Source organism: Sinocyclocheilus rhinocerous, unplaced genomic scaffold (assembly GCF_001515625.1).
Source record: "Sinocyclocheilus rhinocerous isolate Xijiao unplaced genomic scaffold, SAMN03320098_v1.1 scaffold663, whole genome shotgun sequence".
NCBI lineage: Eukaryota > Metazoa > Chordata > Actinopteri > Cypriniformes > Cyprinidae > Sinocyclocheilus > Sinocyclocheilus rhinocerous.
The window spans coordinates 579,697-602,309 of record NW_015655996.1 but is presented as its reverse complement, the minus strand read 5'-3'; the positions used below and the strand labels follow the sequence as shown (position 1 = coordinate 602,309).

Here is a 22,613-nt window from a genome sequence, read left to right as displayed (position 1 = left end):
CATGCTTTTGTGGACACAGAGTGAATGTGACTGACTGGCCAGCAGATCTATCTCCTATTGAAAATGTGTGGCCCATCATGAAAAGGAGAATCAGACAATAACGACTACAGACTGATGAGCAGCTGAAATCTTGTATCAAGCAAGATTGGATAAAAATTTTGCATGCAAAACTTTAACGATATCCTCAAATTCTCAAACGATTAAACATTGTAATTAAAAGGAAAGTTGATGTGACACAGTGGTAAACATGCCTCTGTCCCAACGGTACCATTGACATGGAGGCATATATTGGAATTGTACAGCAACATACAACTGCCATCATGATGACGTCTTTCATGGGAAGTCCATGGTTATTAGATCAAGACAATAGCAGGTCTCGTTCTGCATGTGCTACAACAGCATGCTTTTGTGGACACAGAGTGAATGTGACTGACTGGCCAGCAGATCTATCTCCTATTGAAAATGTGTGGCCCATCATGAAAAGGAGAATCAGACAATAACGACTACAGACTGATGAGCAGCTGAAATCTTGTATCAAGCAAGATTGGATAAAAATTTTGCATGCAAAACTTTAACGATATCCTCAAATTCTCAAACGATTAAACATTGTAATTAAAAGGAAAGTTGATGTGACACAGTGGTAAACATGCCTCTGTCCCAACATTTTTGGAGTGTGTTGCAGCCATCAAAATCAAAATGTGTTTATGCTTACAAAATACAATTCGGTTGGTCAGTGAAAACTTTGTAAATCTTTTCTTTGTACTTTTGTCAATTAAATTAAGGTTAAAGAGAATTAACAAATCACAGATTCTTTATTTTTATTGCATTTTACAAAATTTTGGGAATTGGGGTTGTATCTATTGTTCTATCTATCATATTATTCTGTCGTCTGTCATTTTTCCATCCTATTTATAATTTATTTTATCGTTCTGTGTGAATACTTTTGTTTGTTTTATTATTCTATCTGTCTGTTTTTCTTTTAATATTATTTGTCCATTTATGAATGTGTTTTTCATTTCTCTCTCACTGTATCTCAGTGTTGAGTGAACACACGTCTCTTTTTGTCTCAGGGAAGAGAAGAGCACCCAGAGCCCAATGAGATGGTGGAGTGTGAGCTGTGTAACACTCTCACCCTGCAGTTCAACAACCACATGAAGCGTCACCACCCAGGCTGTGGTCAGAGCGCCGGTCGCCGTGGTTACCGCAGCAACGGGGCCTACGTGGACGGCTGGTTCGGAGGCGAATGCGGATCGGGCAGCCCATACTACCTCCTGTGCACTGCATGCAGGGAAAAGTACCTGTCCTCCAACCTGGGGGTTATGAGCTCCAAACAGGACAGGTGAAGATGAGGAAACAATGAACATGTTGTAGCCATTGGCTTTTGCTGTATAACAACCCAGATGTTGTTTTTTCAGGGCAAGAGGTTTGGTGTCTGATCTAATTGGTCAATTAGATGGTACATCAGAAGGTATTTGTGCAAACTTTTAAATAACAAACACTGTGCAGTTTATTAAATGAATGCGTAATGATTTAAATGTGTCTGTATTAGATGAGTGGGATCTAGGTAACCAGGAAGACTCGGACTCAGACCGGCTTACAGGTTTGGAGGACTTTGGGATTCTTCTGAGACCTTTGGGTCTGAGTGAGAAGAAGCCCGTGCCCGACCCAATCCCCTTCACTGAACACGACCCACTCGGATCCCTCGTCAGTGGCTCGGTCAGCGGCAACAACAACCTGCTTTACAAAGGTAATGTTCTCATTTAGTTTCATATTTCCTACAAGAGCTTTCTAAAATCTCAGTAAATTAGAGCAGGTTGTCATTTGTTTCTGTGTGTAGGTGTTGTCAGCACCGAGCTGAAGAGCTCCTCGGTTCCTCTGAGTCTCGGGGAGCAGGCAGCATCCCTGCGGGAGCCCCAGGAAAGACTGTTGGCTCTAAGGAGAGTCACCTCCACCGCTCAGATCCTGTTGGCCTACAGTATGGTGATGAGAGCTCTCTCACAGACCTCCACCAGGTAACAACCACTCATTCCTGACTTCCCTCGGCACAAAATATATCATCTGCTCTGTGATCTCCTTCACACCGAATCTGACATTTCATACTGCGAAGGCTCCATCAATGTCTGTCTGACCTGCTCGGAATCTGAGCCTTGCAGAGTTCCATCATTCACTCATCAACATCATACTCATTAATCACAAATGTGTTACTCTTCCCTTGGCCATTTCATTTTATTTGACTAACTTGTCTATTCAAAATCTTTGATGAGCCCTTCATTTTTTTTTTTTTTAATTCTTTTTCAATTATCTGTTTCAGATGTACGTAATACAGAAGTAGTAATCTGTCATTACTTTTGTTACATTGCAATGTTTTTAGGTTTCATATATGTTTGTGTATATGTATATACACATTGTTGCTGTGCAATATGTCTCTTCAAAACTTTGTCTGTCACTGTGTGTTTCAGTAGTTCGGTGTGTAATCAGTCCAGTGGTCTGGAGGCTCTTGGTCTGGCTGACATCCGTATCCTGGTGCGACTGATGTGTCTGGCAGCGGGGGGGCGTGTCCACACAAGCGTGGACCAGCAGGGAGTGGGGCGTGGCTTTGTGAGCGATCGCACAGGCTCCGCCTTCCTGTCCTTCCTCAGCTCAGCTATCGGCAGTTTAGTGTCCCACAGTCCTGCTGCCTACAGAGAGTTAGTGGACATCTGCACTCAGGTACGCACTCTCTCTCTCTCTCTCCTCCTTCCCATCCATCTTTCTTGTCTCCTCCGTTAATGTTTCTCACCTCATTATCCTTGCTACGCTCTTTATCATTCTCTACTTTCAGCTCGTTTAATCATCCTGTCTTCTGCCTAATCCTGCTGTCTCACCTGCATGTCCTTCCTCTCAGGATCTCATGGCAGCAGCTACAGGGATGAACATCAGCGCTATCACTGATCCGCAGCAGAGGGTGAGGCAAAGCCTCGTCCTCAAGGGGGCGTCACAGGAGCCAAGAGAACTAACCCCGCCCACCTTCCTGGTCACACAGAGTCTAGTGTCTCTCCTGACAGAAAAAGGTGTCCGATACCGTTATAATGTGGAAAGAAGTGAATCCAGTGAATCAAAGGGTAACAAAAAAAAATATATATTTTCTAGACTAAAAAAAGTACATATGTTTTAAATGTTTCAGAAACATTTTGTTTATTTTAGACCAGCGATTTCCAAACGTTGTTGTCTTCCAAAACCCCTTGGACCTGAAATATTTAATTGAAGTACATCCTTACATTTTAAGTTAATATTTCAAAAACTGAACAACGCAAATTTGTTTTTGTTTTTTTATTTTTATTTCCAGTTAATGGTCACATGACATGCGGGTAAACAAATAAAATATTTATAGTAAAATATGAAATATTAATACAATTTATTTTAATAATTTTCAAATTATTTAAGTGTTTACTTTTTATTATTTAATAATATATTAATATTTTTTCAAATTATTTGTGTTTACATTTTATTATTTAATTGTGTATATATATATATATATATATATGTGTGTGTGTGTGTGTGTATGTGAACTTTTTATAAATCCCACTGTCATGTAAATCCTGCAAGGATATTTTCTTTTTTTGATTTATTTTAATTTGACATTTTTATTACATTTTAAGTTAATATTTCTTTTAACAATAATTACAATCTTTTAACAAGACATTCGCAAATTCATGGTTCTTTTTCAGTTAATGGTCACATGACAATATTTAGAGTAAAATATAAAAATGAAAAGAAATATATATTAATATGTCTCACTATCATGGAAATCCTGTAAGTCTTAGGAATTTATTTTTTTGTTATTTAAATTTTAAATTTTTATTCATTAATTTTTTGTTTTTATTGACTTTTCATAAATCTCACGGTCATGGAAATCCTGTAAGTATCAGGAAATGTTTATTTTTTGCTTAAACTGTTTATTGAAGTATCAGGGAATTTTACATATGATTACCAGGTCTGGAAAAGTCATAGAAAAATCTGAAATCATAAGGAAAGGTCTGTAGTGAATGTAAATATTTTCTAGTTATGCTTATCTCTAAAATATGTCATTGGTTAGAAGTTATTCCTTGAGAATGCAGTCTACAAAAATAATAAATAAACAAACAAACACTCAAATAATTAAATAACCAGTAATCATGAATGACTGGAAATCTTATGGAAAAGTCATGGACAGTGGTCAAAAGTTTTGGGAACCCTGCTGATTTTAATTCTAGTGACTCACTTAGGTACCCATATATCATTTTTAAATGGCAATTAATGATTTGGAATTAATTTAACCTAATTAACGCCACATGTCGTTGGACAGAAGGTGGAAGCCCTCCACCCGCAGGTCCCCCACTCTCTCAAGGGATGCGGGTCGGGCCGCTGGAGCTGGCTAATGCGCTCGCTGCCTGTGCCCTGTCGGCCAGGCTGACCAGCAGACACCGACAATGGGCTGCACAACAGCTGGTCCAGGCCCTGGCAGTCTCTGAGAAAGACAACACCGCCAGACCCCAGACATACAGCGACATGGCCGGAGATCTGCGCAAGTGTCCCATCAAGAAGCTGGAAGGACATCAGAACAGGGTAAAGAGCATGTAGATACAGCAGAAACACTTAAAGAAACATGCTAGATGTCTTGCAACTAGTTAATTCATTGGTACACAGCTGCTAATAGACACAATTGGAAAATGCCTAACTAATATTTACAATATTTAAATAAAATTATGTATTTAATATATACTTTTTGAAGGATGCATTAAACTGATTAAAAGTGACAGTAAAGACATTAATAATGTTACAAAAGTTCTCCATTTCAAATAATTAATAAATAATTCTCTTCATCAGAGACTCCTGAAAAAAGTATCATGGTTTCCACTGAAGAATTAATCAGCATATATACATTAAGTTAGATATTCTATTCTATTCTATAATTTAGAATGTATTTTCAGTTTTCATTTTGCTATTTGCTTTTGTCATTTTTGCCATGTATGTATGTATAAAACTAAGCTAATAATTTCTCAAAATGGCTAAATTAATCAACCTGGCCAATAAGTTTCTCCAGGGCATTACCAAATGTCTTGACTTGTTTCTGATTGGCTGTTGTGTTTGTAGGTGAGCAGCTGCAGTTGGAATGCAGAACAAGGGCTGTTAGCCACCGGTGCACAGGATGGGACCGTTCGACTGTGGGCCATAACGCCAAACACAGCAGAACTACAGCACACACACGCCTGCAGCGTCAGGTGAGACTGCTTGTTTTTCATCTCTTTGATTGGGAAAGGGAGAAATCCAAATGTTTCATAGGTCTGATGGGAGATGGATGCAAATGAATGTTTTGGGCACTGACAGGTCTGTGTTTGTGTGTGTGGTCTCTGCAGTGAGGATGCTCAGAGCTCAGATGGTTCAATGGGATCTCATCTGCTGTCCGCCGTATCGTGGAGCGCAGAGGGAACTCTACTGGCTGCCTTCCAGAACAAACTCCTCAACATCTGGACTGTCAATGGTCAGACCAGCATCCCGCACACACACACACACACACACTACACACAGCACTACTGTTGCCAAATCTTATACGTAATCGAATGGGTATACAGTAATGTATAATTGAGTGTAAGAGCAAGTTAACTTGAAGACCATATGAAAGCAAAATTATCTATATTTACTTATTCATTGTTCCTGGTCTTATTGTGCACAATATAGTGTCTTATAGTGCATGTTATTCCGAATAAAAAAGTTTTTGTTACCTTAATCTTGCATCAAAATAACTTTATTTGCTTCTGAAACAATATTTTTGCAGATGTAACCAGAGATAATTTAGTATAATGTATACACTATTATAGTATTTATTAATTGATTTATATACTATGTTTATATACTATTATAGCATGTATTAATATTTTGAATAATTTTGAATTAGTCTTTATTTTTATTTTCAGGTTTCATTTTAATGTAAAATTTTGCTTTAAATATATTTTTAGTAATTTTAGTACTTTAAACTTACTTCAGTTAGTTGTCAAGACAAGATTTCTAATTTCATTTCTTTCTTTTTTTTATCTTTATTTCAATTACCAAGAACGGTTTTTAATTTAGGTTTGTTTTCAGGTAACATTAAAAACACTGAATGTAGTGTGGTTGGGGGGAAATATTTATGAAATATTTATTTAAACAAAAACTATTCAAATCAAAATATTAATTAACATGATTTTGACTACTTTTCCAAAAATATGAGTGATGCTTGCCTGTGCAAAAGTCGCGAGTAAGATGCTTTGGAAGTTGCTAGGCAGTTGGTACGCAGTTTCTTCACTCATTTTATCAACTTTATTAGTGGTTGTTGTCTTGACTAATAATTCACAATCCAGTCAAGTCCTGCTGGATAAAAACTACAGTATATTTTGTGCATCTATACATCTACAGTTGTGTTGCTGGGTTTTAAAGCAGGTTTGATTTTTTTTTTTCTTTCTTATCACTCTGTATTTACAGGATTTCACTGTCCACTCTGTTCAAATGTGGTTGAATGGCTACACATAGATGTGTGCACACACTGTCAGAGCTGTGTGAAATCACTACCCATACTGCTTTTGTGGGGGTGGGTAGGGGTGTTAAATATTTTTTTTTCCCCCATAGGTTTTTAACATTCTAAAAGCTCTTTATTATCAAATTACATTTACATTTACATTACATTTAGTTAGTCAGTGTATTCAGTAGGTGTAATGTATTCTAAGTTGCTTCAGAAGTATTGCAAGTATCACGTACAACAATAATAAAACAGTGCATTGACATAAAAAAGGAAATTTACTTTTGGTACTTAAGTACTTTTAAAAGCAAGTACTTCTGTACTTTTACTAAAGTAAAACTCTGATTTTACAACTTTTACTTGTAATGGAGTAATATTTGACCAGCAGTATCTGTACTTTCACTCAAGTAATGGAGTTGAGTACTTTGTCCGCCTCTGCTTAAAACATCCTGGACAAAGTGGTAGTAGTATACAAGCACCTTGAACGCGTTAGTGTTTGTCTTCTTTCCTGTAGGTACTCAGGCACACATCGAGGCTCAGTCCTCCTGGGTCACTGCGCTCTCGTGGGTTCAGACCTCCACTCCGTTCCTCAATCAGGAAGCCTGCAGTCAGGTCAGCCCTCCTGAGAGTCTGCTGGTGGGCCGGCTGGACGGCTCCCTCTGCTGGCTGGAGGTCACAGACGACTTAAGGGTGGAGCGAACAGAGCTCACTCACTGCTATAGGAAAGAAGGTTGGTCCATAAATGTGCTGAAGATCTCTGTTTTAATGTGTTTGGAGAAAATGGCTAATAATTCAGTAGTGAATGAACTATCACTGTCTTTGTCCTTCTTGTGTTCAGCACCTCAGTGTCTGGCCTGGTACAGTGTTGATAAACCCTTTGCCGTGGGCTATCCCGAAGGCAAAATTCTCCTAGCAACAGCAGAAAGCTACGAAACTGACCCGCCCATTCTGCTAACAGCATTTCCTGTGAGTCCTCAAACTGAAGACAAACACTTCATCCGACAATAATGATTCTGCTTTTTTGTCTAGTTGACGAAAAAATTATTTCTTTGGACCAGTTGAAATGGGTTTTTTTTTTGTTAATCGCTGGGTGGAAGTTACATGAAGCATAAGCAACATTTTAGAAAATGTTTTCAATTAGCTTCTTTAAATATTTTCTTTTTCTAAACTTAATTAGTGTGCGGTTCTATTTCAAATAAAAGCTTTTTTTTATAAAAAAAAAAACATTTAAGCAACACAACTCTTTCCAATATTTATATAATAATAATAATAATTAGTATTATTATAACAAATAATGTTTTTGTAGGTCCAAATCAGCATTTTAGAATGATTTCTGAAGAATCGTGACTCCAAAGACTTGAGTAATGGCTGAAAATTCAGCTTTGCCATCACAGGAATAAATCAATTTTAATATATGTTAAAATAGAAAGAAGTTATTTTAAATTGTAATTATATTTCACAATCTTACTGTTTTACTGTATTTTTGATCAAATAAATACACCCTTGGTGAGCATAAGAGTGCTTTCAAAAGCATTAAAACTCTTACCAGCCATAAACTTTTCAACTGTAGTGCATTTCCTTAGAAAAATACATTTTATTCATTCAATAAAATGCAACATGAGGTCTTTTGGGAAAACTTTTGAATGATGACTTAAACCAAGTTAACTGAATCAATACAATTTGAATTTCTTCACACACCTTATACAGATTGGGATACAGTGTGTGAAACCGAACGCATAATTATGACACAAATAAACCCGTATTTGCCTTTCTGTTCACAGGAGAGTGTAAGTGCACTCAGGTGGGACCCTACCGGACATCTGCTGCTGTCCGTCGGCCGCTCTGAGGTGGTGAAGATCTGGGGTCGTGCCAGCGGTGCGTGGGTCACCCTCCACTCTCTGTTCCACACGGGCACAGTCAACACGGCCGAGTGGTGCCCTCTGCCCGGGAGAGGGCCGGAGCCTCGTCTCATGATGGCAGTGTAAGTGTGCCATATGCTTAATAATCATTACAGCGATTTTCAGAACCAGATGCCCACCTACTTTAATATTTAGCAAATTTTTGGGGGTGTTACTACTCATTTCATTCATAAAAAAGCCATTTACATATAGAATTCTTAAAATGGCAATGAAATGGAAGTAGCAACCAGTGTTATTTTATAGTATCGAGATGCTATTGCAGTTTTTGTTAATATTTTGAAATTTTTTTTTTTAATATATTTTGTTAATTTTAGTTGAAGTTGTTTTTGTTGTTTTTTTAAAATATGTCTATATAGTTTTTAATAATTTTTATTTCAGTTTTAGTTTTATTTATTTTTTTAGTACATCAAGTTAAACTAAAATAAAATGAGAAATGTTGCCTTGGAAACTAGCTGAAATAAAATACGTTTTTTATATTTTTGAAGTAACGAAGGGTCTTGGATCTCTCCATCGTTCGTTGATTATTGAATGGATTTTGAGATGTGGAGAATTCTCATTTTCACTGAAAGATCCAGTTATGGCATTCTGATTGAACAATTCAGTTTAAATATGTATTAAAAATTATAAATGCACAGGTAAATTGTTCATAATAAGAGCTATGACATTCATTTAGAAAATAGATAGAATAGAAGTAAAACCCAAAGGTCATAGAAAGTGTGGAAAATAGAGGAAAATGTGTAAATTAAATTATGACTTTGGTGGAAGAAATATTAACATTATAAGTGAGAAGAATCAAACATTGTAAGTGGACTTATATATGTATAATATGGCACTAATATTACTTTCCACACCATTTACATGAAGAATGGATACAAGATATCTCAGAGGAGCTTTTTTGAGAGCTTTAAATGAGTACTTCATGAAGTATTTTTAGGATATGTAGACATTTCGCTGTTATATTAGTAGTCAAGGATGCACAGGTGTCTAATCCATCATCCAAATGTTAAGATTGTCCTTTATTTCCTCAGTGGATGTCAAAATGGCCTCCTGTATGTGTGGACTCTTCCTCAAGGGGGCGCTAATGTCTTAGTGCCCAATTTCCTCACCCCATCTACCAGCCAAGACAAGAGCAGTGCCATCAAGGTCAGATTTATTCATTTATCTATTTTTTTGGTTAGATAATTTACTTGGAGTAAATTAAGCCTTCTTATTTATTACCTGTTTAACCTCACCTTTTAATTCACTTTCACTCTGTTAGATTAATTGTCACTAAAGGTCTTTTTTGGAGTTTGTTAACAGAGTTTAAGAAAGCTCTCTCTATCTCTCTCTCTCTGTGTGTGTGTGTGTTTTGTGTTTTAGCGGGGCAATGCTAAATGTGTATTAACCTCACCTTTTAATTCACTTTCACTCTGTTAGATTAATTGTCACTAAAGGTCTTTTTTGGAGTTTGTTAACAGAGTTTAAGAAAGCTCTCTCTCTCTCTCTCTCTCTCTCTCTCTGTGTGTGTGTGTGTGTTTTGTGTTTTAGCGGGGCAATGCTAAATGTGTGTACCGCCTGACTGGACACATTACTGCGGTAAAGACCCTGTCTTTTTGTCCCAGTGGACTTGCACTGGTGTCTGGAGGAATCGGAGGGGTGCTCAACATCTGGTCTCTCAGGGTGAGCCAAAAGCTTCTTATAGGTATTCTTTTATTAGCTTTACAAAACTCCTGTTTTTGATTGTAAACACTCCCCTCTGCTCTAGGATGGTTCGGTCCTGCAGACTGTGGTTACAGGAATGGGCTCTGTGGTTTGTACCACTTGGATACCACACATAGGGGTGACCGCTTGTTCTGGAAGATCAAAGGTACCGAACACTTTCTGAAAAAGTGTTTGTCAATTAATGTTTAATTAAAAAATGTGTAATTCATGTTTAATTCTGTTTCTCCTATCTCAGGATGCTTTGCTAATTCGCTGTACCCCAGACTGGATTTCTCAGAATCACGTTCTGGCTTCCTGCCGTTCCGTTCTACGAAGTCAGAGCATTCTGGGATTGAATCGTGCCCCCTGCATGGCCGTCTTTCTTGAGCGCCTTCCCACACTGCTTCAGGAGCAGTACAGCTATGAGAAGGTACATAAAGTTTTTCATCAAAACTGAGACTTATTGTCCAATGTAATGAGGTTTATTTTATATAGTCTTCTGAGGAGTTCACTGCAGCTTCTGCTCTGATTAATGAACTGCAGCTCTCTGGGTCAACATCACCTCAGAACCACCTAGTTTTACTTCGTCAGATTATATTTTAAAATATATTAAAATAGAAAATAATAATATTTCACAGTATTACCGTTTTAATGTATTTTTGATCAAATAAATGCAGCCTTGGTGAGCATCTTTCAAAAAACATAAAGCCTTAATTATTCCAAAGTTATTTCCATTATGATGGTATTCTCAGTGCATTATGCATATCCTTTCATGTGTGTCTCGCTCCTCAGAGTCATGTGATGGTGGGCGATCAGCTGACTCACAGCGCCTTTCTTCAGAGTCTGGCCACACTGGCTGTGGGTCTCTTCTTGGATCAGTTACTGTGCCATCAGCCCAGACCACCTCACCTCAGCGGGAAAGAGCCGGATCAGGACGGGGCCCCTGGATCCTTCTGCCCCTCAGAGTGGAACTGGCTTTCCATTTATTCAACCACAGTGAAGAGCGCAGAGGCGTTTGCTCGTGGCACCCCATTCCCAGAATCCTTCATCGCACCTGAGTTCCATCATTCTGGATCCACAGAGTTGACCAAACCACTGGTAAGAGGCAGAGGAGTTAATCCTTGTGAAATATTTAAAGGAACGATATTTGTACAATTTCTTTTCCCTCATAATCTGCTTATAATGTTAGTGAAGTTTTTTTGCACAAAAAAACAACGTAATTTATTCATGACCTTTTTTGACTCTCGTTTTGACACTTGGAATATTAAATGAGCTGTTTTTGCTGCTTTACTTTAAAAAAAAGAAGAAATACATAGCAAGGATCAAAATGGAAAGTTGATGTACTAAAATAACAAACTAAAACTGAAATAGAAATTAATAAAAAAAATATATACGACTAATATATAATATAAAAAACACAACAAAATTACTAAACATTTAACTAAAATTAAAATGAAAACAGAAAATATAAAAATAAACACTGATTAAAAATATTAATAAAAACTATAATAGTATCTCAATGATACCAAAATTCCTTATTTCAGCTGAGCAAAGAAAATCCTGTTTTCCACAATATGCCCCTTAAAGGTTATTTTGATTTATGCAAAGTGTCTTTTGTTCTCCTTCCAGGACAACGGTAAATGGACCTTCATGATGGATGAACAGCTCATGTCCTGGGCGACCAGCAGACCTGAAGTAAGTCTGTGTGTTCCTGAACGTGTGTGAAGTTTAGCAGACACGTGGAAGTGTGTGTTAAGACATCCGGATCTCCCTCATTCGTCTCTGTCAGTATAGTCCCTGTGTTCAGCATTGTTCTTTCAGGCAGATTTTTATCACTCTTCACGTGTTTGTATTCATTCAGCTTTTATAAATTACCTCACACAAACCCTACCAGTTAGCGCCACACAAAACCTGTCTCTACATAAAACTCCTTTTCTCTTCGTTTAAAGCATAACTCCGTGCCTATTTTACCTTTACAGCTTGCTGAATTGGCCATTTAATGGACATGGCCTTTTTTTAGCATCAGTATATTGATTGCATTAAAAGAATAATGTTTTTGTAATGTGTATAAAGGAAATATTATTGTATTTAACAGTGCTTTAAACATCTTTTTTAATCTAATAAAATCATGTTTGTGTATTTGACAGGACTGGCAGCAGGGTGGTAAAAGTGAGGTGTACCTGTGGGGTAACGGACGTCACGGGCAGCTGGCGGATGCCGGGACCAGCGCGTCTGTGCCCACCCTCGCTCCCTCCCTCTCTCAGACTCAACAGGTAGAGTGTCAACACCAAACACATGCAAAACTACCACAAGTTGGCATGTACATTTAAAGAAAGAGTAATCCTCTCCATTTATCTCTGCTGTGTGTTCCTCTCAGGTTGTGTGTGGTCAGAACTGCACGTTCCTGGTTCAGGCTAACGGTACCGTTCTGGCTGTAGGGGAGGGCAGTTACGGACGACTCGGACAGGGTAACTCAGACGACCTCTACACCCCAACTGTCATCTCAGCTTTACAAGGTAATGCAAACCACAGCAAACAAATTTCCAGGCCAGTGCCAGTAATATTTGTACACGGATTTTATTTGGGGCAGTTGTGGCCTAATGGTTAGAGAGTCGGACCTGTAACCCAAAGTCCGGCAGGAATATGTGTGTGTGTTCACTACTGTGTGTGTGCGCTTGGTTGGGTTAAATGCAGAGCACAAATTCCGAGTATGTGTCACCATACTTAGCCACATGTCACTTCACTTCACTAATTTACTGATATTCCAACACTCATGGAATTTGGGGGGAAAATAGAAGCAGAAAAATAATGAAATAGGAATTTACTCTTACGGAGTCTTATATAACTTTTAGTGAATGAATACATAAGAGTTTCATCTCATTTTAGAGTTGTTTGGAGAAAAACATAACTGTGGCTGTCAGTTAAATAAAATAATTGTATTATTTTGTTAATTAAATAACAACAATAATAACATACAACAAACAACATAAATAAACAACTTGATAGCAAACAACATGATCAACAAACAACATAAATAATAACAATAACAACAATAATAATAATTGTATTATTATTTAATAACAACATTAAAATATCAACCTCTTAAAATCTATTTTTCTAATAACTTATTGAAAAAAAAAATATTGTAACTATAATTATATAATTAATAATAATAATAACCTACAAAAAATCTAGTTAATCTTGTGCTTGATCTTATTTAATTTTATTATTAAATATTGATACAAGAGAAATAAAGAAGAAAAGATAAAGATAAACTGTAGCTGGCTAAATTAATTAATTAATAAATAATAATAATAATAATTTAGCTCTAAGCTTTAATAAAATGTATTGAACGTGTGCTGGGAATAAGATTGTATATACTATATATATATATATATATATATATATAGGTTGTGATTTTATTGATATAGTGATTATTATTACTTTTTTTTTATTTATTTTTTTTACTTTAACTCAATATGAAAATGCATGAAATATATATTTAATCTATTACATGGAATTTTTTCCCTAATAGGTTATGTAGTGACACAGCTGGTGACATCATATGGGTCTGATGGCCACTCATTGGCTCTCACTGAGACCGGAGAGGTGTTCAGTTGGGGTGATGGGGATTATGGGAAACTCGGCCACGGGAACAGTGAAAGGCAAAGGCGACCCAAACAGATCGAGGCTCTGCAGGGAGAGGAAGTGGTGCAGGTAAAGAAAATTGCTGTCCAAGATAATCACCAAAACCATCACACGACCAGCTTTCATTTGAACTTCATTTCCTTCTTTCAGCTGGCATGTGGGTTCAAACACTCGGCTGCCGTCACAGCGGACGGAAAACTTTTCACCTTTGGCAGTGGAGATTCTGGACGCTTGGGTCAGAGGTCAACTTCGAACAAGATGGTCCCGGAGAGAGTTACAGCGCTAGATGGATACCACATTGGACAGGTGCTTCTTCTTTGTTTGAACTTTCATTCTAATGTGTGTATATGACCTTTCACCAGTGCGTGATGAGTGAAGATGACCTTTTCTGTTGTGTTTAGGTGTCATGTGGCATCAATCATACTTTAGTCCTGTCATCGGACGGCCTGACCGTGTGGGCTTTTGGAGACGGAGATTATGGTAAACTGGGTATCGGACCATGTACAGTGAAGTGCTACCCACAGGTACAGTCTTACCGATTGATCTTCTCATTGGCTGATCATCAGGTACATTATCGTTCAAAAGTTTGGATTCAGTAAGATTTGTTCATATTTTTGAAAGATTAATATTATGGTCACCAAGGCTTCATTTATTTGACCAAAAAAACAGTAATAATGTGAAATATTATTACCATTTAAAACAGTTTTCTATTTGAATATGTTTTAAAATATAATTTATTTCTGTGATGCAAAGCTGAATTTTCAGCATCATTACTCCAGCCTTCAGTGTCACATGATCCATGATTCAGAAATCATTCTAATATGCTGATTTGGTGCTCAAGAAACATTCTTATTATTGTTGACAAAACTTTCTTTGAAGAATAGAAAGCTCAAAAGAACAACATTTATTTGAATGTTTTGTAACATTTTGTAACAAAATGTCTTTACGGTCACTCTTTATCAATTTAATGCATCCTTATTGAATAAAATGATCAGTTTCTTTCAACAAAAAAAAAAAATATATATATATAAAAGTCTTACTGACCCCAAACTTCTAAAAAGCAGTACATGTTTTTTTAATTGACTGATTGTCCTGTGTTTCTATCTGTTGTTAGAAAGTGGAGGCTCTTTGCAATAAAGGCATTAAAAAGGTTGGATGTGGAACGCATTTCTCAGTGGTTCTGGCCAAAGATGGACACGTCTACACATTTGGCCAAGGTAGACCCTCCAGGAATAATCATCATCATCCAAATGTGTTTGTGTGTAAATGTGGCATCATTTACATTTATTCTATTTTCATTCACAAAAGAATGAGATATTTTGAATGTAAGGCTGACTGTGTTTTTCAAAGCACCTTTGTGATGTTGAGACAGCCCTTATATGCGTGTATGTTTTCACAGAGCGTCTGATAGGTCTGCCGGACTCCATGCTGAAGAATCACAACCGGCCGCAGATCATTCCGGCTTTGGAGGGCGTCTTCATTGAGGACATCGCTGTTGGCTGTGAGCACATCCTTGCTTTATCCAACACCGGAGACGTGTACGCATGGGGCTGCAACTGTGAGGCCCAGGTACAGTCAGCTGAAACAGCACACTGACCTATTACCATCATGTTTAATGATGTTTTATTTGTGAATGGGTGAATATTTAGTTGAGCTTGTGTCTTCTTTGTGCGCATTGCAGCTGGGTCTGGGCCATTCCAATCCCGTCAAAGAGCCTACTCTGGTTACTGCTCTACAGGGCAAGAACATCAGGCAGATCTCGGCTGGACGCTGTCATACCTCGGCCTGGACCACACCGGCTCTGTCAACCAGAGCTTCAGGTACACACAAATCCTAGTCTTGGAACCTCATAAGCGAACTGTTTGGAATGCTGTACATGTGCAGCAGCTACAATAATGTTCACTTATATACACCATACAGCTAGCACTGTTCAATAACAGTCGGTAGTCAGTATTACAAATAAGCTGGCTAAGCAAACTAACAAGCAAGCAATCTCTCTCTCAGTTATACACTCGAATGAACACACAAAGATACTCTCACAGTCTTTCTAACATGGTCTGAAACTAACTAGCAAGAAAGTCAACTAGTAAGTCAGGCAAAGCAAACACAGCGAGTGAGCACGAGGCTGATGCAGGAAGTGACAAAGGAGGCTTTTATAAGCAGCAAGGAGTCAGCTGACCAGGCAGGGCGTGGCACCAATTAGACTGCAGAAACCAATCGGTCTTCTTCCTGGACAGAAGACACACCTCCCAAACAAAAGAAAACACAGAAATGGAACAAAAGGGACGTAACACCCCCATACACAAGAAGAAACATGTTTCATGTTTATGGACAAGTTCTTGACAGAGAATCAGCAATAATATTATCCTTGTAATTCTTATACTTGATGTATAAGTTAAAATCTTGACAGATTAAAGCCCAATGCATGAGTCTTTGATTTTTATTACAGAACTTTAGCAAAAATACAAGAGGATTGTGATCAGTAAAAACTTCAACAGGTTGTGAACTTGAACCAACATAAACTTCAAATTGTTGCAAATCTAACAAGAGGGCGAGGGCTTCTTTCTCAATTGTACTGTAATTACATTGATGGTGACTGAATTTAGAAAAGAAACACAATAGGTGATCAATTCCATTTTCATATTGTAACAGCACCTGCACCTGCACTAGTACTGCTATCAACCTCAAGTTTAAAAGGTTTTGAGAAGTCAGGATTAGCTAAGACAGGAGTGCTACATAAATTCTTTAAAGAATCAAAAACAAAAATTAGTCTTAATTAAAAAAAAAAAAAAAAATTAAGTCCTGGGAAGGTCGTAGAAATCAACAAAATCCTAAAAATGTCATGGAATTTGTATAGTAAATATACAAATATTTAATTTAATTTAATTTTTATTTTAAGAAATGAATGTTTTTATTCAGTAAGGATGCCTTAACTTAACCAAGTGTCAGTAAAACAAACATGTTACAAAAGATTTCTGTTTCAGATAAATGCCATTCTTTTGAACTTTCTGAAAATCCTGAAAAGTATCATGGTTGCCACAAAAAAAAGCAGCACAGCTTATTTCAACATTAATAATAATAATAAATTGTTTCTTCAATAGCAAATCAGCATATTAGAATGATTTCTGAAGCATTGTGTGATACTGAAGACTGGAGTAATGATGTTGAAAATTCAGCTTTGCATATTGGTCAAAAACTATAAATACACAATTCACACATGCTATTTTTTCCACTGTATCATGGCATATTCAGCTTGGTATCTCAGCAAAAAAAAATGTTCACATCTCCACAGACTCTGACCTCATCAGTGAACCGTCTGTACTAGGATCAGTTCCTCAGCGGTTGGATGTGAGATTGGTTTTTGCATCTTGTGTCATCAACTCTGACTGTGTATTTTGCAGGTTGTTCAGGGATACAGCTGGGTCTACCTCAGTCTGTGCCTCCGCAGTATAATGTCCTCAAAGACTTCAGCCCTGAAGTGCTAAACACCCGACTCAGAGTGCTGTACCACTTCTCTGATCTTATGTACAAGTCCTGGAGGCTTCTGAACCTCGACCCCCGCAGTCAGGTACTTGATCAATAAAACAAACACATTCACGTGAATCATAGCATTCGCTGCTGATGTTTCACTGGGAAAAAACTGTACTCTGACTCCCTGCCAAGAACCTTTCATAATTTTCTAAGCTCAGCTGAATTTGTGTACAGTGTGAAAGTGTTCCTTGTTACGGTTCCTGTTTTTTACCTCCAGACTAATAGGTCTGTGTCGGTTGATATCCAAGCAGAAGTTTTGTCTGACCGTGTCACTCTCTGGCTGGTTTCCAGGTAAATGCTTCCCGCTACAGCTCAGGTACCGCTGCCATCGTGCAGGGCCAACTCAGAGGCCTGCTGTCCCCGAAAGTCAACACCCTTCCTCTCGTTCGCACTATCGGCAGAACCATGACGCAGGGAAAGACCTACGGCCCCCAGATTACAGTCAAACGGATCTCCACCAGGTACAAGTCTGAGCTTTTAACCAGGGCTGCACAATTAATCTAAATAAAACCGAAATCATGATATGGATTATTTTTATTATTAAATAACAAAGGCTGTGATTTTAATTAAATAAATATATGTGCTGCATGAATCTGAGTGAAATGCAGCACTGTGATCATGATCCAGTGTTTGCAATGTTTGTTTGGGTTTTTTTTGGTAATTATTTTACAGTATAATACAACAATAATAGTAATAATAATAACTATAATATTGTTATTGTTATTATTATATAGACATTATTGTTAATATTATTATTATTCTCTGAAGTTGAACTCCATGTAATGCACTTGTGCAGGAAAATATATATTTCATGAAATAATGTTTCAAAATAAGACAAAAAAACAAAACATTAAAATAAGCCAAAACAATTAGAAATGTTTCATTTACCCAAGATTTCCACAATTTCGAAAAGTGATTTGTCATGTAAATTAATAAAATCATGTAACTCCATGGCCATTTTTATGATGAATATTTGTTTTTCTAGTTGTGCCTAGATCTAAAATATTGTATCAGGTAGAAATTGTGAGTATTATATTTTAAAAGTTATTTTAATATCTTTATTATATTTTAAATAGTATATTTTAAAACAATATAAAAAAAAAATTCTTAATACTTTTATTACACAATTAATCATTAAAATCTGGAAAATTCATGACAATGGGGGGCCAGTCAAAAAGGTTGAGAACCACTGGAGTAGAGGAACACAGGAAGTGTAGGAAATATAGATGGATAGTTGATAGACAGTGTTTATAAACTTCCTGTTTGAGCTGCAGATTTGTTTTTGCCAAGATTTAAACTTTTTACTTGATCAAGTACCTAACCTTGTCCTCCAATCCACAGGGGGCGCTCTAGCAAGCCCATTTTCGTGCAGATCGCCAAGCAGGTGGTGAACCTGAACCCTACTGAGCTGCGTCTGCCCTCCAGAGCATGGAAGGTGAAGCTGGTCGGAGAGGGGGCGGATGACGCCGGCGGTGTGTTTGACGACACCATCACTGAGATGTGCCAGGTAAGTCCATGTTCTTAAACTCTTAGCACTAAGGTAGGGTCACCTTCATATTCAGGCATCGAAAATCAAATGATCTTTTCCCAGGAGTTGCAGTCTGGTGTGGTCGAGCTTCTCATTCACACTCCCAACAGCACTGCAGATGTTGGTAGCAACACGGACAGGTACGTTGTAGATGCTGAGATATATAAGCAGAATGTGTTTGACCCCTGACCTTATTTCAGGCTTTTAACCAACAACCCATTAAAAAACCACCATTGATTTTGGTACAATGCAACGGGAAGTGCTGAGATGCTAACTTGTTTCCTGGTTTTGGTCTACAATAATACGTCATCCCTGCAGCACTCTAATGGCTCTAAATAGAAATATTGTTTTTCTACTAACCTCCATCGTCTGGACAGGTTCTTGCTGAACCCAGCAGCAGTCTTGGATGATCACATAGTGCAGTTTCGCTTCTTGGGGATCCTAATGGCAGTGGCCATTCGAACCAAAAAGCCCTTGGATCTGCACCTGGCGCCATGGGTGTGGAAACAGATGTGCTGTATTCCTCTGGGAGCCGCCGACCTGGAGGAGGTGGACTTGCTCACATACCGCTCACTTCAGGGCATCTTACACCTGGACAATAGCGTGATCAATGAAGAGAACTTCACAGTGGTGAGGCACATAGCCGCGAGAGACCAGCAGAGATCATTCATTTAGACATGACTTTCTCACTGTTGGTTTTATTCTGGATTTTTAGATGATCCCTCTGGACTCGTTTGTGGCGCACAGTGCTGATGGCACGTCGGTTCCAGTGATTCCTGGTGGGCATAACGTCCCTCTGACATTCTCCAACAGGAATGATTATGTGGAGAGAGCCCTGCACTACAGACTTCATGAGATGGACAGACAGGTATCTGCCTCTCCTCCAGACACTTTGGAATTTACAGAATCAAAATTATGTTAACTAAACACTTCACTTAAAGGAATAGTTCATGTCCATCAGCAAGCACTGTTAGTGTCCCTGCTGTTTATAATAATGCATGTAGACTGTAGACTTGCATGCTGACGGTGCATAAGCAGTGGTAACGCAGTATGTGTGTTTATGTAGGTGGCAGCAGTGAGGGAGGGCATGTCCTCAATCATCCCAGTCCCGTTGCTTTCCCTGCTCACGGCTCGACAGCTGGAACAGCTGGTGTGCGGCCTGCCTGAGGTCTCCGTGGAGATGTTGAAGAAGGTGGTACGATACCGTGACATTACCGACAGCCATCAGCTCATTGGCTGGCTGTGGCAGAGCCTTGAGGAATTTACCAATGAGGAGAGAGTCCTGTTCCTGCGCTTCGTGTCCGGACGTTCCAGACTGCCATCCAATCTGGCAGACATCACACAAAAATTTCAAATCATCAAAGTTGATCGGGTAAGGCCACGGTCAGGTATAGAATATTTTCTTTACTATATAAGTAATATATAAACGTTTGGAGTGAGTTTTACTCTTTTGTATTTAACTGTACATAAACTCTACAAAAAGTTAAGAAATTATTGAATGAAATGAATTTAAATAAATTTAATATGTACTTTAGTTAGTTATTTATTAAATTGTATACATTTTTTTATATATAATAATTTAATGACAACAAATGAGATTGCTAAGAAATGAAAAATTGCTAAAATGAAATTAAAATAATATAAAATGTAGAATTATTTTACTAACATTCACCCCTACAAAGATGAAAGAGATCCGCACTCCTCCAAATGCAGCTAAAAAAGCTTATTCCATTTATTGTTCAGAGGTCACAAAAATATGTAGAAAGAAGTGCAAAAGTGCAAGTGCAGAACGTTTTCGGGTATTAACCCTTCCTCAGTGCCATGTGCTACCAAGCAACACCTGCGCTCATTAAAACATGTATTACCGTAATACCCCTAGTATCACGAAGATCTTTTAAACAAATACACATATATATCTCAAATCTATAACAAAATACAGTAAATACATTCATAAGTCATCCCAAATTCATATACAACTATATCAACAAAATATATAAACAAAATATACATATACACCAAATAATAATCTCATGACTCCAACAATAATTCTTAACATCAGTTTTTATGTATACAATCAATAAACATCATACCCAAGTACTCTTAGAGTCCCCCATATATATCATCAAATTATTTTAAAAAACAATTCAAAGACAAATCTTCATTCATACCCAGAGGGTGTAGACCACCTACATTCCTTTTGCAAAAGTCTACGTTCTAAATTCCCTCCTCTACGAGTCTGTCAACTTTTCAATAGCTATAAATTTAGGTCTAAGACTGAATGAGATATCTCAACAAAATGGCGAGCCACAGGCGATTTTAAATCTTTCCTCCTAATAGCGCTCATATGCTCAATGATCCGAGTTCTAATTTGTCTATTTGTCTTACCCACATATTGTATTATACAATTATTTATAATTGGGATTTTAACATAACATTTTATGTTAGATAGACAGTTATTTGTTAAACGGCTTTCTTTAAGTCCTTAAATTTCGTGAGAACTTCAGTCACAAGTGCCTGGTTATGTTTTGAATTCCGCAATGGCATTTTCTCAGAACAAGCAGTTTGATAAACAGGAATGTTTTAATTGTTGTTGAGGCTCACGTGCCAGATTTGTGTTCCCTCAGGCAAGCGCCCTGCTGAGGACATGGATGAGGAACAGGCATTCAAACGCTCCCGCAACACAGATGAAATGGTAGAGCTCAGGGTGCTTCTCCAAAGCAAAGTGAGTAAAGCAATACACGTGCACTTTGCTTCTCCATTTCTTCGATATTGGTGGCATTTTTAACAGTGACGTTTTATGCTTTCAGAATGCAGGGGCTGTGATTGGAAAGGGAGGCAAGAACATTAAAGCCTTACGCACAGATGTAAGTATTAAGACCATGCTCCATGCTTATTATGAACCTTTAAGCAAAGTTCTCTAATGGTCAATTTTTAACAAGACTTCTGACAGCATTTTTAAATCCAACAGTTGTTTTCATGAGCATTTCAGCTTTGTCAGCCAAAAACACAAATCAATCGGATCTGAAATCCCACAAATCAAAACTCATGACACCAATCCGTCCATTACAATCCCATTAAAATCCTGCAAAGATTTTTATGCATTTGATCTTGAGGGCAGATCTTCCGTTTTGTAGCTATAGGTTGGCTCATTTGGACAGACAAGCACTCTGAAATGAAGGTCACAAAAATATGTAGAAAGAAGTGCAAAAGTGCAAGTGCAGAACGTTTTCGGGTATTAACCCTTCCTCAGTGCCATGTGCTACCAAGCAACACCTGCGCTCATTAAAACATGTATTACCGTAATACCCCTAGTATCACGAAGATCTTTTAAACAAATACACATATATATCTCAAATCTATAACAAAATACAGTAAATACATTCATAAGTCATCCTAAATTCATATACAACTATATCAACAAAATATACATATACACCAAATAATAACTCCAATAAGGTAAAGTAAGATGGCGCCGACGCTGATGGCTGCCTCCGTGGCGTGCTCCGCAGTTGTTTTTATGTTTTTGTTAGTTTGTCCTGTCTTTAGTTATATCCCTGCAGTTTCACCAGAGACGAATTGCTGGACATTCGGAAGTACACACCACCCGATATTTCACCGGTTTTTGATTATTCTGATGTTTTGCTGGACATTGTAGTCGGCGGAGCTGCTGTGCTGATCAAGCGCTTCAGGACGCGCAGACGGGGGAAGCGAGCCGGCGCGCTCGTGAAGCTCAGACAGCGCGGATTCAGAACGCCGTTGCCTCGCATCCATCCGGCAAATCTCCGCTCTCTACCCA

The 22,613-nt window shown here is 37.8% G+C and overlaps 1 protein-coding gene across 1 annotated transcript in view; it reads left to right on the top strand.

Moving 5' to 3' along the window:
- Positions 1-22,613, top strand: part of LOC107719082 (probable E3 ubiquitin-protein ligase HERC1) — a 71,978-nt gene that overhangs the window by 48,039 nt on the left and 1,326 nt on the right. The window contains 33 exon segments of the mRNA XM_016526400.1: positions 1,071-1,339; positions 1,416-1,468; positions 1,550-1,747; positions 1,838-2,012; positions 2,460-2,709; positions 2,885-3,101; positions 4,325-4,584; positions 5,113-5,240; positions 5,376-5,500; positions 7,026-7,241; positions 7,350-7,477; positions 8,293-8,492; positions 9,459-9,573; positions 9,958-10,089; positions 10,175-10,276; positions 10,367-10,540; positions 10,903-11,208; positions 11,740-11,805; positions 12,258-12,383; positions 12,488-12,626; positions 13,646-13,827; positions 13,909-14,064; positions 14,160-14,282; positions 14,873-14,975; positions 15,158-15,327; positions 15,440-15,578; positions 17,160-17,326; positions 17,581-17,750; positions 18,631-18,796; positions 18,881-18,957; positions 19,195-19,447; positions 19,533-19,685; positions 19,884-20,189. Coding sequence (XP_016381886.1) covers positions 1,071-1,339; positions 1,416-1,468; positions 1,550-1,747; positions 1,838-2,012; positions 2,460-2,709; positions 2,885-3,101; positions 4,325-4,584; positions 5,113-5,240; positions 5,376-5,500; positions 7,026-7,241; positions 7,350-7,477; positions 8,293-8,492; positions 9,459-9,573; positions 9,958-10,089; positions 10,175-10,276; positions 10,367-10,540; positions 10,903-11,208; positions 11,740-11,805; positions 12,258-12,383; positions 12,488-12,626; positions 13,646-13,827; positions 13,909-14,064; positions 14,160-14,282; positions 14,873-14,975; positions 15,158-15,327; positions 15,440-15,578; positions 17,160-17,326; positions 17,581-17,750; positions 18,631-18,796; positions 18,881-18,957; positions 19,195-19,447; positions 19,533-19,685; positions 19,884-20,189 — 5,544 coding nt within the window.